This window comes from Mandrillus leucophaeus, unplaced genomic scaffold (genome assembly GCF_000951045.1).
Source record: "Mandrillus leucophaeus isolate KB7577 unplaced genomic scaffold, Mleu.le_1.0 Scaffold161, whole genome shotgun sequence".
Classification (NCBI taxonomy): domain Eukaryota; kingdom Metazoa; phylum Chordata; class Mammalia; order Primates; family Cercopithecidae; genus Mandrillus; species Mandrillus leucophaeus.
The window spans coordinates 268,417-285,792 of record NW_012101599.1 but is presented as its reverse complement, the minus strand read 5'-3'; the positions used below and the strand labels follow the sequence as shown (position 1 = coordinate 285,792).

General features: G+C 36.3%; 1 protein-coding gene across 1 annotated transcript in view; it reads right to left on the bottom strand.

Annotated features, from left to right (window-relative positions):
* ZNF782 (zinc finger protein 782) overlaps positions 1-17,376 on the bottom strand; it is a 75,630-nt gene that overhangs the window by 47,842 nt on the left and 10,412 nt on the right. Inside the window, exons 5-6 of the mRNA XM_011976001.1 lie at positions 6,015-6,116; positions 1-1,774 (exon numbers count right to left, since the gene is read on the bottom strand). Coding sequence (XP_011831391.1) covers positions 1-1,774; positions 6,015-6,116 — 1,876 coding nt within the window. The remainder of the gene's footprint in view (positions 1,775-6,014; positions 6,117-17,376) is intronic.

Below are 17,376 nucleotides of genomic sequence, written 5' to 3'. Positions count from 1 at the left end.
GGTTTCTCCCCTGTGTGAGTTCTCTGATGTACTCTGAGATTGGATTTCTGACTGAAAGCTTCCCCACACTGATTACAATTATATGGTTTCTCCCCAGTATGAGTTCGCTGATGTTTTCTTAGGACCGACTTCTCACTGAAAGCTTTTCCACATTCATTACATTCATAGGGCTTCTCCCCAGTGTGAGTTCTCTGATGCCCTCTGAGATTTGATTTCTGCCTGAAAGTTTTTCCACACTCCTCACATTTATAGGGTTTCTCCCCAGTATGAGTTCTGTGATGTACTCTGAGGTTTGATTTCTGACTGAAAGCTTCCCCACAATGATTACATATATAGGGTTTTTCCCCTGTGTGAATTCTATGATGTCCTCTGAGTTGTGATTTCTGACCGAAAGCTTTTCCACACTGATTACATTTGTAGGGCTTCTCCCCTGTGTGTGTTCTATGATGTTTCCTCAGGCCTGACTTCAGTTTGAAAGCTTTCCCACATTCATCACATTTGTATGGTCTTTCCCCTGTGTGAGTTCTTCGATGATTCCTTAGGCCTGACATATGGCTGAAAGATTTCCCACATTCATTACATTCAAAAGGTTTCTCCCCTGTGTGAGTTCTCTGATGCACTATGAGGATTGATTTATAGTTAAAAGATTTCCCACATTCATGACATTCGAATGGTTTCTCCCCTGTGTGGGTTCTCTGGTGTATTCTTAGGCCTGACTTTGCACTGAAAGCTTTCTCACATCCATCACATTGATATGGTTTCTCTCCTGTGTGAGTTCTCTGATGTTTTCTTAGGCGTGACTTCTCACTGAAGGCTTTCCCACATTCACGACATTCATAGGGTTTCTCCCCTGTGTGACTTTTCTGAGGCCAAATCAAGCGTGAATTAACAGAGCAGGATTTTCCACATTCATTATACTCACAGGGTTTTTCCCTTATGTGAACCTTCGGATGTACACTGAAAGTTGACTGGTAGCTGAACGTCTCTGTACATGGGTTATAATCAGAGTAGTTATCTGTTGCATGAGTTCTCTGATGCACTGGGAGGGTTGAATTATGGTTGAAACTTTTTCCATATTCAAAGGGTTTCATCCCTATATGAACTCTATGACATTCTCTAATGTGTGACTTTTGGCTGAAAGATTTCCCTCCTGTTGGAGTTTTGTGAGTGATCCTACAGAAACAATTTCCAGTATCATTAAACTCATAGTGACTCTTCTCTGTATGAATGTTCTGAGGAAAAATAAAGGTTGATTTATCATATTTGTTTTCCCCAAATTTATTGAAATTGTAAGATTTTCCTTTTGGGTAGGTACTGTCAGATGTAACAAGGGCAGCCTTTTCAAGAAAAGCTTTTCTACTTTCATTATATTCAAAATCTTGCCCCGAAGTCTGAATTGTCTGATACTGAATAACGTCCTCCTTATGACTGAGGGTTTTTACACTTTTATTATAAGCAAAAGATTTCTCTTGAGTGTTAGTTCTGCCATCCTTAATACTGATGAGCCATTTGTCACATACATTATGCTCATGAGCCTTTTCTTTTGAATACTGACAGTGTGGGGCCGTCGGGCTGAGACCCAGGTAAGCAGACCCCACAGTGTCACATTTACAAGGCATCATTCTTGCAGGAAAAATGTTTATGTCCCGATTATGTGGTTTTCCTGAAATTTCTTGCTCTGTAGTCAATAATTTATTGCTGAATAAAACTTGCCACAAATGTTTGCCTTGATTTTCTGGGCTCTTCTCTGAGATTTCATCAGGTTGGGAGTCTTCTAAAAATGATAAAATTAAACAAACTTTATGATATTTAACACATTTCTTATGGAATGGGACATATATGTATATATATGCCCTATTATGTATTTGATTCCTGAGTTTCTGGCTCAGTTTCTCAACAATAAAGTAATTTCAAGTATATTCCCTATATTCCCTTTTTAGTTTAAATTTTTTTTTGTAGTAGAAAAAGAAATGGGAAATGAATATACGTCTGTATTTGGCATCTTAAAATAAAAATTTCAAAACTGAATAGAGAAGAGGATATAAATCAACAAAATGACTGAAAATGGTGTATATGTAAGAGCACTGGATCCTGGGAACAGGAAAATCAGAGAATGGGATGAATAAAACAAAGATTACCAAAATGAAGTAGCTAACAACAAAAATCAATGGATTAGTGGTTTTATCTGAGACAGGGTTTGCCTTAGGGAGTAACGCTAGTCTAGATTCTTATACAAATATAAATTACAATAGTAGGATAACCATTAGCCTACAATAGTCCAGTTGAAGCTCCATTTCCTTCCTACATATCACAAAATAAATTTATAATGGCACCAATTTCCTCATGTTAGAAGAAATACTACTGTAGACCACATTTTAATTCTGTCTGTATTATCATCAAAGGAACACAAATGTGTAAGTGGAAGCATAAAATTGATGGGAGTTAAAGTCATTTTTCCACCTCGATTGGATTCACTGCTCTGCCCTAGCTCTGGTGACTTGGTTTATTGTATCAGGGTTGTTCAACAGTGAATCTTTTTTTTTTTTTTTTTGAGATGGAGTCTCACTGTCGCCCAGGTTGGAATAGTGGTGTGATCTTGGCTCACTGCAACTTCTGCCTCCTGGGTTCAAGTAGTTCTCCTGTCTCAGCCTCCTGAGCAGCTGGGATTACAGGCATGTGCCTGTAATTTTTGTATTTTTAGTAGATATAAGGTTTTGCCATGCTGGCCAGGCTGGTCTCAAACTCTTGATCTCAGGTGATCCACCTGTCTCGGCCTCCCTAAGTGCTAGGATTACAGGCATGAGCCACTGCACCTGGTCAATAGTGAATCTTTTTAGATCATCAAATCTTAACTTTTGTCTCTTCAGTTTGCTCACTCTTTTCCCTAAAACCAGCCTTGTCTTTGTCCAATCCTTAATTCTGTTTTCAATCTACTTTTTAACATTGCTAGTTTTTATCAACTGTGAGTACCTTAAGGATCATATTTTAACCTGGACTTAAAAACTTTACATGTATCCTTTATATTTATTTATCATAAATTTCTTGTGTATGTTTGACTGCTATTGCCCTACTGCTACCCACATTCCATGCAAAAATGTCAGCCCCAAGGCTTTAAATACACTGCCTTAGTGCCCTAAGAGATATTCAGGAAAAGAAGGTTTTACACTAACTGCAGGCTCATTACATGTTCTAGCTGTCACTGCAATAGCCCAAAGTCTTTTCTGCTCTAGTCTTGACAGTATATCACCAGTAAATAGTATATTGACAGTAACAGTCTTATATTCTTTCTCTGAGTCACTCTGCTTTTTAGCCTTAGACCTATGTAGATTCTAGACGCCCTTCAGGCAACGCAAAGCATTTCCCAAATTACATACACACAAAAGGCTTCTTATGTCTTCCCACAAATGTAAGGAACATTTATTTACAATCTAAAAGTAGTTACTGTCTATATTATTCATTTTAACAAGGGATATATGGATAGTACTCATATATCTGACACTCATGATTTTATAAGAAAGTTACCATCATTCAAATTAGGGAGTATTTTAAAACTTACCTCACGTGCACAGTTATATGGCATTTTCTCTTTCTTAGTTGTACGTAAAATAATAGTTCACTTTTTAATCAATAGCATTATTTTATGCAGCTTTGTTCTCCTTTACAAAATATAACCTTCATTCTGATATACTTTATACCTCTCTGTAATATAAATGAAGACAGTGACTCTTAAAAAGCAATGTGCCTCAAAATTACCTCCTCTTTCCTACACAAGTGCTCAGACCCAATGCTAACCTACACCTGATTATTCAAAAGTCTCAGAAATTTGACTTGGGTGTTTGCATTTAGGGATAATGTTTTTTGAATGAATCAATAAGAAACACCTCTCCCAAGTGGCTTTGAAGTTAATACACAATATTATTAAAAATACTTATGTGTTATATTGCATGGACTCAATATATAGAAGAGTAAAGCAGAGACCATTCTTTTTAGTGGATTATAATTCAGGTAGGAATGGAGCTCATTCAATAACTATGTGCTCTCTGGCACAGTGTTTCATTTTTTTTTTTTTTTTTTAACACATCTATCAAGTAGATTGTGAGTTAACAAAAAGAAGAGATAAGGCATACACTAAAGGATTTCAAACTATACCACAGAAGTAGGAATTTAAATCAAAACTTTAAGTGAGTAATAGTGCTTTCCCCCTTTTTCTAATTGAGATTATCTATTTTATTCACTTATTTTTATTGCAAGAACCACTTTTGGCTTTAAAATTTATACTAATATAGTTTTATTTTTATTACATCTTTTGCTTTGCTTAGTTTTCTTTGAAAACTTTCTCACTTTAAAAAACAACTATATAAGACTAATATAAGACTAAAAGTTTTTTCTAAGCACTGCTTTATCTATATCCCAAAGGTTCTAGTATGCATGTTTTTTACCTTTGAAATTTTCTGGATATTGGACAATTTTGATTTTCATTTACTCTTTGATTAAATATGTTTATATAGTCCTTATTGATTTTAAGACAGAGAGACTTTAATTCTTCTCACATTGTTTGCAATTTATAGTTTTACTGGACAATACTATCTTTACTTTGTGGAATTTATTGATGTTTGCACAAAATACTTTTATATTTTGTCAGTGTCCCATGGTCATTTTAAAATGGATTCATTCTTTGTTAAAAGAGTAGAGTTTTGAAAGACACAGCAGATTCAGTTTTATAAAACATGTTATTTATAACTTCTAGAGCAGGAGTCAGTAAACTTTTTCTGACAAGGCCAGAGAGTAAATGTTCTCCGCTGGGCTGATCATGTGGTCTCTGTTGCAGCTACTCATTTCTACCTTGCAGCATTAGCACATAAATGAACAGCTATGGCTGTGTTCTAGAAAAATCTTTCCTGACCGAAATAGGGAGCAGGTAGAATTTCCCCTGTGTCCTCATTTGCTGAGCACTAGTCTAGGATCTCAGTTGTGATCCTCTGGTTCCGGTATGAAATCAAAAAGGTAAATTAAAGGCTACGCTACCTATATGTTTCCGTATTTCCTCGGAACACTTGTGGTTTTTTGTTTGATGAAACCCGGTAATTTAGTACACAAATATTCAAAACTCTTAAATATATTTTAAAGTTGTCTACTTTTAACATATCCTTTCAAAACTGTCTACTTTAGCATTATCAAAATGCCCTTTCTTTTCTCTATTTTTTGACCTGAATTTAACTTTAGTGTTAGTTACTGAGTTCACAAAAAGAAGAGATAAAGTATAGGATAAAGTATTCCAAGATTATGCGATAGAAGTAGGAATTTAAAGCAAATAAAACCTGAATTATTGTACTTTATTGCCTTAGCAATTCCTAACTGTATTTTGAACTTCTCCAATTATTTTTTAAATATACTTCTTTAACAAAATCTAATAGAATTTTCTCCTAATAGGCGCATTTAATCCACTTACATTTGTTGATATGGTAAATATGTTTGTCTTAATCTATGTTATGCCAGGGATTTGCATAGGTTTTGTAGAGACAAGAGTTGATACAGCAGGCCTGAGACTGCTACTCTTAGAAAGACTTTCTTATTAGGTTTGCCCTTGGCTGGCATCTAGAAACAAGATTCCCATAACTACTGAGGAGCTCACTGTGCCAGCCCTGTACAAACAACATGATAGAGAACACCGGTTTTCCACCTCAAAGTCTGGATTTTTGGTGCATGCTAGACAGAGGGTGTCTACATAGTGAGCCCGCAATAAAAATCCTGGGCACTAATTCTGGGTAGACAACATTTACATGGGTTTTCGCAATTCCTTGCTTAGGGAACTGTGCTTGGGGAACTGTATGAACTCTCAGAAGCTTACGGTTTGTTTCCTATGAACTTTGCCCCATGCACCTTTAATCTTTGCTGATTTCTCTTTGTATCTTTTCACTGTATATAATTTAACCATTATTATGACTATATGCTGAGTTGTGTGAGTCCTCCTAGTGAATCAGTGAACCTTCTGCTCATTGAATTCAGTAACTCACCTGGGGAGTTCCTGCTTAGAAATCCTTTCTCTTTCTCTAATAACCATGGATCTTCTCCTTGTTCCAATGTGAAGATCAGTTCTGGTTTTGTAAAGCAGTACCCTATAAATGGGAAATAATTTAGCATTTGCATTAGTTGTATAGGTTCTACTGTTTCTGAATGTGAAAAAGGTACAGTTTCAGAAGGGGCATATGCAGGGTGCTCACTGGACCTTCTTTGAGGAAGTAACCAAAAAAAACCATTTTCTTTCTTACTTTTTTTTTTAGCAACAGGGTCCCTTTGTCACTCAGGCTGAAGTGCAGTGGTGTGACCATGGCTCACTGCAGCCTCAAACTCCTGGGTTCAAGTAATCCTCCTGCCTCAGCCTCCTGAGTAGCTGGGACTACAGGTGTGCACCACCATACCCGGCTAAGTTTTAAAAGTTTTTTTGTAAAGACAGAGTCTTACTATGTTACCTAGGCTAGTCTCAAACTCCTGGCCCCAAGCAATTATCTCACCCTGGCCTCCCAAAGTACACCGGCGTGAGCCACCACACCTGGCCAGAAAACATTCTCTTATTCTCATAAATGGTCAATCTCCTTGAACCCCTAAACTGCACACCTAAATAACATACAATTCTAAAATGGCCAATGTCTTGGGTGTCAAGGAAGATATTTCATGAGGACTTCCATATCTGGCTGTAACAGGGTAAAAGAAACTGACTTGCTGCTCCATAACAGACAACTAAAAAACCAAACAAAATATAAAAAATGGTAATTAGGTTTTAGCCAAGAGGCAGCGCAGACAGGGATCCTTGAAAGTAGAGAAACAATGAGGTGAGCCCTATGATTACCACAGGCTACTTGTGAGAGAGTTGCCAACGCAGAGCAGAAAAAGAGAACACCAAAGCAGAGGCTGGCAGACTTGGTAAGCTGATATGACAAAATTGGATGTTTAAGGAATCCCTGGCAACTAGAATTTGTGGGAGTAAATGCCAGTGAAGAAAGAGCTATACTGATATAAAATGCTGGAGATCTGCAGAAGGGTCTCCTGAGTACTGACTTGTATAAAAGAAAATCACTCAAGGTTAGGAAAAGACCAGTGAAAAAGAATAGGCTGAAAAATCACTACAGCGGACACAAAGGTAGGAATGATCATTCATACCTAGTAATTTTTTACTGGTGCTAGATATTGTGAATTTTACATTGTGAGTTGCTAGATTTTGTTGATGATAGACAATGATCATCACCAACCAGGGTACAAAAACCTCCTAATTAATGACCAACAGGGTAGAATAACCAGAAGGGTACTGCTTTAGAAGAGGGACCAAATTAATTCTAGACTAAAGTGAGCTCTGAATCCAACACAACAAAGCTTAAAGTGTATCTTGAAATGATCGAACTAATTCCAAGTAACTTAACTACATCCCAGAAAAGGCTCAGAAATATGTAAAAGAATACAACAAAATCTAGCAACTCACAATGTAAAATTCACAATATCTAGCATCCAGTAAAAAATTACTAGGTATACAAGACTGTTATCAAGGAAAAAAATCAATCAGTAACAACCAAACAAGAAATGGCCCATATGGCCAGGCACAGTGACATCTGTAATCCCAGTTATTTGGGAGGGCGGGGCAGGAGGATTGCCTGAAGCTGGGAGTTCAAGACCAGCCTGGGCAACACATAGAGAGACTGGAAAATAATAAACAGAGTTATCTGTGATCTGTGGTTAAATAAATTTGTAGTCTAACATATATGTACTCAGCATTCCAGAAGAAAAAAAGGAAAGGGAGAGAAAATTTTGAAGCAACAGTGGCCAAAATTTGCCAATTTTGATGACCTATATAAACCTGCAGATCCAAGAAGCTAAATAAATGCCAAGAGGAAACATAAAATCACACCCATATACATTATAATCAAATTGCTAAAACCTGCTGAAAAAAAGTAAATTTTATGCAGACAGAAAAAGACATAATATGTGCAGAAGAACAAAGAAAATTAAAGCTGACTTCTTGTTAGAAATTTTACAGTCTGGAAGACAATGAAGTGACACTCTTAAAGTACTGAAAGAAAAAAAATCAACCTAAAATTCTATACTTAGCAAAGATGTTTCAGCCAAAAAAAAAAAAAAAAACTGAAACAATTTATCAGCAACTGATGTGTATTACAAGAAATGTTAAATTTTCCTGACAGAAGAAAAACGGTACTACGAAAATTTTTGATTTATATAAAAAAATTTATAGAGATAAAGAGCACCATAAACTGGCAAAAAGAGGATGAAAATAAAATACACTTTTCTCATTCTTGGAATTCTTTTCTTTAAATAGAATATTATCTTTCAAGTTATCTTTTTAGACAATATTATTTATTATGGGTTTCATAATATATAAACAGCATACATAAAGAGAAATTCTGCATAATGATAAAGGGAATAATTAATCAAGAGGATATAGCAATCACAAATGTTTTTCTATCTTATAACACTACTTCAAAATACATAAAGCAAATCCCGATGAAACTGGAAGAATAACCAAATCCACAATTGTAGCTGCACAGTAAAACTCCTTTCTCAATAATTTATAGAAGTAGATTACAAATAAATAAGAAGGAGTACAGAAGACTTCAAGAATATTATCAACCAACATGACCTCCATTTATAGAACACCGATCCAAAAGGAAAACACGTATTTTCAAATACATATGAAACATTTAACCAGGATAAATCATATCATGGGCCCTGAAATGAGTTTAAATAAACTTTAAAAGGATTTAAAAAAATCTTGCTCTCCAAATAGGAATTAAGTGAGAAAACAGTAATAGTAAAAAAAAATTTTCAAAGAGTCAAAAATTTAAAATAAAAAAGCCATGTTCTATCAGAAATATGGAGTAGAGGTATTTCCTCCTATCTTTTCTGGTAAGTATAGCTAAAAACTATGGATATTATATATTTAAAAACATAAGATGCTGAAAGGTGGAGAGAAGACAGCAGATTGTTCAGGGACCTCAGGACTTAAGGAATGACAACGATATATCCCCAATTAGAAGCTGGAGAAGCTGGCAACAAGCAACATGAATGTGGAGACAGAAAAAACAAAACAAAACAAAAAAACGTAAAACCCAAAACTTGTACTCTCAAACCAGAGGTTCAGGAAAGAGGCAGCCTAGCAAGACTGAAAACTTTTAGACAGTGACTGTTCTTATTTCAGCCAAACACAAAATAAAAAATACATTCTCCACCTCTACTGCTGCCATGAAAGGCCACGTGGGGAACTCAAATGTCTGTGCTCACCAGGCTGGAGGAAGGCTCCCTTACCGCTCCACCAGGGACATGTCAGAGAGGGCTGACTGGGGGCTGAGACATGTCTCCAAGCCAGGCAGTGACAAGGTCCCCTGCCCCCCAGTGTCAGTCGAAGCCCCATGGGGAGCAGTAATGAGGCACTCCGGATCCTTCCATGCAGGGTATTATCAGTGAAGGCAAAATGGGGATCTTGAACTGCCACTACCATTCAGCAGTAATGACAACCCCTCCTCCAGGTGCCGACAGAGGCTGAGCAGGAAACCTGGACTTTCAGCCCACCTTTCAATAATGAGGCAGCACCCCCCACCTCCCCTGCCACAGTGGTGTCAGAGAATGCCTGCTACATGAGAAGATTTAATTAGATAAGACACAGATCTTATAATTTCCAAATAGGTTCAATCTAAAATCACTTGTCATACTAAGATCTAAGACAACTTCAACTTGATTAAGCAAAGACAATCAATAGATGCCAACACTGAGATGGCACATAAGTTAAAAATATCTGATAAAGTCTTTAAATAAGCCATCATATAAATGTTTAAACAAATAGTAAGAAACATGAAGCAAAAACATAAAGTCTCAGCAAAGAGAGAAGATCTATGAAGTAGATATTTTAGAGTTAAAAAATACTCAGTGGATGGGTTCAACAGCAGAATAAAGAAGACAGAGGAAAGAATCCATGAATTTTAATATAGAAGAGTAGAAATTACCCAATCTGAACAACAGACAGTAAACAGACTAAAGCCACAGGGACCTGTAAGACTATAACATAATATCTAACAATTGTGTCACACAAGTTTCAGGAGGGGAGAAGAGAGCGGGGCTGAAAAGCATTAGAAGAAATGATAGCTTACCAACTTAGTGACTACCATGAGTTAAGGGATTGTAAAAGGAGTTGGGCTGACTTTATATAAAGGGGTAGGACAAAGCTCTTTGTGGTGACTGAATAGTTCTGCTGACTTGACTGTGGTGGTGGTTATACCAATCTGTACATGTGATAAATAACACAGAACTATACACCTGTTGTGCCAATGTCAACTTCCTGATACTGACATTGTACTACAGTTGCATAACATGTAATCTCTTGGAATATTGAAGCATTTAGGATTTAAAAACTGCTGTCTTAGGCCAGGTGCGGTGGCTCATGCTTGTAATCCCAGTACTTTGGGAGGCCGAGACGGGTGGATCACGAGGTCAGGAGATTGAGACCATCCTGGCTAACACGGTGAAACCCCGTCTCTACTAAAAATACAAAAAAAAAAAAAAAAAAAAGAAAAGAAAAGAAAATTAGCCAGGTGTGGTAGCGAGTACCCGTAATCCCAGCTACTTGGGGGGCTGAGTCAGGAGAATGGCGTGAACCCAGGAGGCGGAGTTTGCAGTGAGCTGAGATCGCGCCACTGCACTCCAGCCTGGGCGACAGAACAAGACTCTGTCTCAAAAAAAAAAAAAAAAAAAAAAAAAAAAAAATTGCTGTCTTCTTGGCAGATTGACATGTAACATCACTCTGTATCAACAATTTTCTGTGCTCTGAAGTCTCCTTTATCTGATATGAACATAGCCAATCCTGCTTTTTTATGGTTAATGCTCCATGGTACACCTTCTTCTATTCTTTTACTTTCAATCTACCTATTATTTTTGAAGTGAATTTCTTGTAGATGGCATATATTTAGGTGAATTTTAAAAACCAACTCTTTCAATCTGTCTTTTAATTAGTGTATTTAGACCATTTAATGTAATTATTGATATGCTAGGGCTTTAATCTGCCATTTTATTTGTTTTCTGTTTCTTCCCTTGAATTTTTATTCATTTTTTCCTGATCTCCTCTCCTGAACTTTTTTTTTTTTTAGAATTCAATTTTTTACTTATCTATGTTTCTATAATATTTTTGAGTATACAACTTAAGTTTTTTTTTAGTGGTTACTCTATATGTTAAATTATATACATATTACTTATCACTGAGAACCACATCAGAGAATGTTACATTTTTCCCTTCAACCATCAAACGAAATTAGAAAACCCAAGAGGGAAGGCAAGTATATTGTATCTCTCAGCATTTTTAGTCTTTCCATTGTTCTTTCTTCCTTCCTAATGCTTGAAAGCTTCCTTTTATGATTTCTTTTCTGTTCCAAGAACTTCCTTCCTTCCATTCTTTCGGGGTAGGTATGCTGGCAATAAACTCTTAGTTTCCCTTCATCCGAGAATGTCTCAATTTTCCCTTCATTTCCAAGAGATACTTACACTGGATATAGAGTTGTGTTAACAATTCTTTTCTTTCAGCACTTGAAACGTGTTCTCTGTGGTTTCTAATAAGAAATACAATGGCATTCCAATTCTTTTACCCCAAAAGCAATATATTGTTTCCCTTTTGTTGCTTGTCAGATTTTTTCTTTATCTTTAGTTGTCAGAAGTTTCATAATTATGCTTCTTAGCATGAATTCCTTTGGGTTTATCCTGTATAGAATTTACTCAGCTTGTTGAATCTCTAGGTTTATGACCTTTGCCACACTTGGGAAAATTTTAGCCATTATTTCTTTGAATTTTTTTTAGCCTTTTCTTATGGGATTCAAATTACACAAACATTAGAGATTTTCTTTCAGTTTCTGGGGCTCTGTTCATTTTTATTCAGTCTAGTTTTTTCTTTGTAAAGAGTGACTCATTTCTATCGTTCTGTCATAAAGTTCAGCAATTCTTTTCTCTGTCTACTCTGCAGCTGTGCATATGTAATTACTTTTTTAAAAAGTTTTACTTTAGAATAACTTAGATTTACAGAAAAGTTAAAAGGATGGAAAGAATTCTTGTATACCTTGCTCCAAACTTCCTTCACTGTTACCGCCTGAAATTACCACAGCAGTTGTCTCACGTAATATCAGAAATTCCAATGGCAGTTTTTTCATAACATAACATTATGAAATAAAGTCTACACTTTATTCAGAGCTCCTTTTTACCTAATGTCTTTTTCCTGTTTTACAGCTTCATCCAAGATTCTACATTACATTTAGTCACCCTGTTTCCTTAGTAAACTAAGTGTTTTGAGGTATTTTGGATCACCTTGACAGTTTAAAGGACATTGTAGAATGTTCTTCAGTTTTGGTTTTTCTGATGTTTTCCTCATAACTGAAGTGGGGTTATGTATTCCTGGGAGAAAGACCACAGAGGTAAAGTGTCTACCATTCTCATCACATCTCATCAAGGGAATAGGCCATCAACAGACTTATCACTGATGATAACTTTGATCACCAGTGGAGGTAACAGATGCCAGGGTTTTCCATTACAGTTATTCCTTTTCTCCAGTATGCATATTATACTTTTTAGAAGACTGTCACCAGGCACAGCTCACTACAGCAGTGGAGAATTATGCTCCACTTCCTCGAAGAGGAGTAACTACACAAATTATTAGGAATTCTTCTATTTGGGAGATTTTCTATTCTCTCTTATTTATTCAATTATTTGTATTAATATGGACTCACGAGTTTTTCATACTTTGGGTTATAAACCAATACTATGTTGTTTATTTTATTGCTCAAACTGTTGCAATTTTGGCTACTGGGAGATCTTTCAGTTGGCTCCCCTGTTCTTTGACGTATCCCCTGCTATGGTTTGGGTATGGTTTGTCCCCATCAAAACACATGTTAAAATTTGATCCTTAATGCAGTGTTGGGAGGTGGGGCTTAGTGGGAAGTGTTTTGGTCATGGGGCTGGATACCTCATGATAAGATTAATGCCCTCTGACATGGTTTGGCTGTGTCCCCACCCAAATCTCATCTTGAATTGTAGTTCCCATAATCCCCGTGTGTCATGGGAGGGACCAGGAAGAGACAATTGAGTCATAGGGACGGTTTCCCCCATCATATTCTCGTGATAGGGAGTTAGTTCTCACGCGAGCTGACCGTTTTATAATGGGCTTCCCCCTTCACTGGGCACTCATTCTCTCTCCTGCTGCCCTATGAAGAGGTACCTTCCACCATAATTGCAAGTTTCCTGAGGCCTCCCCAACCATGTGGAACTGTGAGTCAATTAAACCTCTTTCCTTTATAATTACCCAATCTCAGGTGTTTCTTCACAGCAGCATGAGAACGGACTAATATACTATCCCATGGGGAAAATTACCCAATCTCAGGTGTTTCTTCACAGCAGCATGAGAACGGACTAATATACTATCCCATGGGGAAAATTACCCAATCTCAGGTGTTTCTTCACAGCAGCATGAGAACGGACTAATACACTATCCCATGGGGAAAATTACCCAATCTCAGGTGTTTCTTCACAGCAGCATGAGAACAGACTAATACACCATCCCATGGGGGTGAGTTCTTGCTCTCACAGGAATGGATTAGTTCCTGTGACAGTGAGTTGTTTAGAGAGACTGGCTTCCTCAGTTTCACACTCTTGCTTCCATGCAATTTCTTTGCACATGCTTGCTCCCCTTCCACTTTCTGCCATGAGTTGAAGCAGCATGACGTCCTCACCAGATGAAGCTGTCCAATTTGGGACTTCCCAGCCACCAGAACTGTGAGCTAAATAAATGTTTTTTCTTTTGAAATCACCCAGTCTCCCGTGTTGTGTTACAGCAACACAAAACAGACTAAGACAGAAAACTGGTACTGAGGAGTGGGTTGTTGCTTTACAAACACCTGAAAATGCAGAAGTAGCTTTGGAACTGGGTAATGGGTAGTGGCTGGAAAAATTTGGAGGGGCAGGCCAGAAAATGTCTATACTGCCATGAATGGAGCATTAAGGGTGATTCTACCTTAAGGGTCGCTCAAATGAAGACAGGAAAACAAAGGAAAGTTTCAAACTTCGTACAAATTGGTTAAACGGTTGTGAAGAAAATGCTGATAGAAATATAAACAGTAGAGACCATTCTACTAAGACCTCAGATGGAAATGAGGAAGCATGTATTACGAGCTGGAAAAAAGGCCATCCTTTTTACACAGTAGCAAAGAAGGTGGCTGCATTGTATCCATGCCTCAAGGCTTTATGGAAGGCAAAACTTAAAAGAGTGGTGAACTAATATAACTGGTGGAAGAACTTTCTAGGCAGCAAAGTGCTGGAGAAGCTGCATGGTTACTTTTAACAGCTTATGCTGGAGTTATAGTAGCAAAGGGATAATGTAAAGATGGAATTTATAATTAAAAAGGAAGCAAAGTGGAAGGAGTACTCTGATACTCTAGGACCAGGGTGGAAGTCAGTTTTTGGTGATAGGAAAGAGTTGCAGGTTTTTTCCATAGTGGTTAGTTAGAGTAGGGCAGTTGTCTAAAATTTTCTCTTTCTGGGTGGTTGCATTCCTGTTCTTTTGTCTAGAGGAAGCAGACTTTACTTGGGACTTTTTTTTTGTCTGTGCCAATTGGTGTTTCAGGCTGATACATTACGCAAAAATAAAACTGAGAAAGAGGTGTCATTTCTTGGGTTCCAATGTCCCTAGCCTGTCTGTTTCCTTCTCTCACTGTTCAAGTCTTCTTATGTTTTTGCATATAATGCCTAGCAGTTTTAGCTGTACTTAAGGAGAGGAACAGGAGGAAGTATCTCTAATCAATCTTATTTGGAACCATCAGTCTCTAAAACGTTCATATTTAAGAACTGCCTTTTAAATTTACCGTAATCTTTCAATATGAAAAACACGTATGTAGTTCAAAAATCCAAACTGTATAAAAAGGTATATTAAAAGTCCCACTTCCATTCCTGTTCCAATCACTCACCTCCCACCTGCTGTATTTTATTACTTTCTGATTTTTCTCCCAGTGTTTCATTTTTGCAAGTATCAACAATCACATATATTCCTCTTTCTTCTTTTCTTACTCAAAGATGGCTTTCTATGGACACCATTCTACTGCTTCTTTTGACTTAATATTTACGAAATATCACTCCTTATTTGTATATAGGCTCTCACCCATTGTATGGTTGCATAGTCTTCATTTGTGTGTAGAAGTAACATACTTTTAGCCAATTAGTCAATGACGTACATTTGGGTTGTTGATATTCTATTGCTATTACAAACAATGCTGCAATGAATAACCTTGTGTATGTATCATTTTGTGTTTATGCAGGTATTGTTGCTGAGTATTGTATATGTTGCTGAGTAAAAACTAATGCACCTGTAATTTTTTTAGTGCCAAAAAATTACATTTCTTAGCAGATATGGTTGATTACTATTTTACTTAAAACCCTCAATGATTACTTATTGCTTAAAAACCAGAATATAGCCTCAATAATATATATTCACTTGGTCCACTTTCACATCTGTACCATATTCCTTCTTGCTTTGTTTGTTGCAGGTGTACTGGTTCTTTTTCAGGACTCTGTACTCACTATCTTCTCTTCTACCAGGGGTCTTTGTGCTTGTACTTTTATCTGCTTGGAATGTTTATATTTCCTTATTTAGCTTATTCCTAGACTTCCTTAGAGCTATTCTCAAGCACTGCTTATCTTTTTCTTTGAATTTGAAAAGTTTCTTTAAAAAAGTAAAAAGAGTTCAGTGAACCCTTCCCCTCATAGATCCTTTACCCAGCTTCAAAAAAATCACAATTTTTTTAATAGAAAGGTTTTCTTGGCCTCAGAAACTCTTCAAATCACCCTATGAAAATTAAGGCTGTGCTATTAAGTAACTTGAGAACTGCACTGGTGTCTATCAAAGAGTGGATATTAAGTAAACAGTTGTTAAGTTTTAATTGCATTTCTTTGGTCTCATACTGTATGATTGAGTGTTCAATCAAAGAAGAAGAAATATGTCTTCTAGACATAAATAAGAGACATGTCTTAGTAACCCAATATGCAATTTGTGTGATGCAGCTAAAGCAATGCTGAGCTTTTTATGGCACTAAATGTGTACATCAGAAAAGAGGAAAAGTCTCAAATTAATAGTCCATGATCTCACATTAAAAAACTAGACAAACAGCACAATAATCCTAACAGAAGCAAAAGTAAAAAGTAGAAATCAATTAAATTAAAACCAAAAAAACAAAAGAGAAAAATCAATGAGAGAAAAAGCTGGTTGACTGAAAAGAGCAGTAACATTGTAAAACCTCTAGGAAGAGTGAATAAAAAAATAAAAGAGAGAGTAAGAAGACAGAAATGACCAATATAAAGAATAAAACAGGTCTATAAATACAGATCCTAAAGACATCAAAATGATAATAATGGAATGATCTGAACATTTTTGCACATATAAACATGACAACTTATATAAAATGGACTAATTGTTAGAAAAGCAAAAATACCACAATTCACCTAATAGAATTAATTTGAATATCCATATATATGACTTAAAGAAATTGATTTGTAAAACTCCCCAAAAAGAAGTCCCTAGGCCCAGATGGTTTCACTAGATAACTCTACCAAACATTTAATGAAGAATAAATACCACTTCTATACAACCTCTTCCAGAAAATTGGAAGGAACACTTTCCAGCTAATTTTATGAGGCCAGACTTATGCTGATATGAAAACCAGACAAAGGTAGTACAAAACTACGGACCAGTTTCTCTCATAAATGCAAAACTACTTAACAAAATATTTCAAATAGAATCAAATGATAAATAAAAAGAATTTTATGACACTACCAAGTAAGGTTTATTCCAAGTATGTAAGGCTGGTTCAATATTTGAAAACTAGTCAACAAAGTCTACTATATTAATGGAGTAATGAAGAAAAATCATGTAATCACAGCAGTATATACATAAAAAATATTTGACAAGATTCAATATCCATTCATAGTCAATATTCTCAGAAAACTAGGAATACAGTAGAAGTTTCACCATTTGATGGAGAATATCCACAAAGGACCTGCTAGGATCATTTGGTGAAAGAGATGTTTTCCCCTGAAGGTTGGGAACAAGGCAAGGATGACTACTCTCACCACTCTTATTCTACACAGTACTAGAAGTCCTAGCCAGTGTAATATGGCAAGAAAAGGAAATAAAAGGCATACAGATTAGAAAGGAAGATAGTAAAAGGACCCTATACATAGATCACATGATAGCTTATGTTAAAAAATCAGAAGGAATCTACAAAAAGCCTTCCTAGAAAGTTCAGCAAGATCTCAGCATAAAAGAACAAACATACAAAAATCAATTACATTTCTATAAAC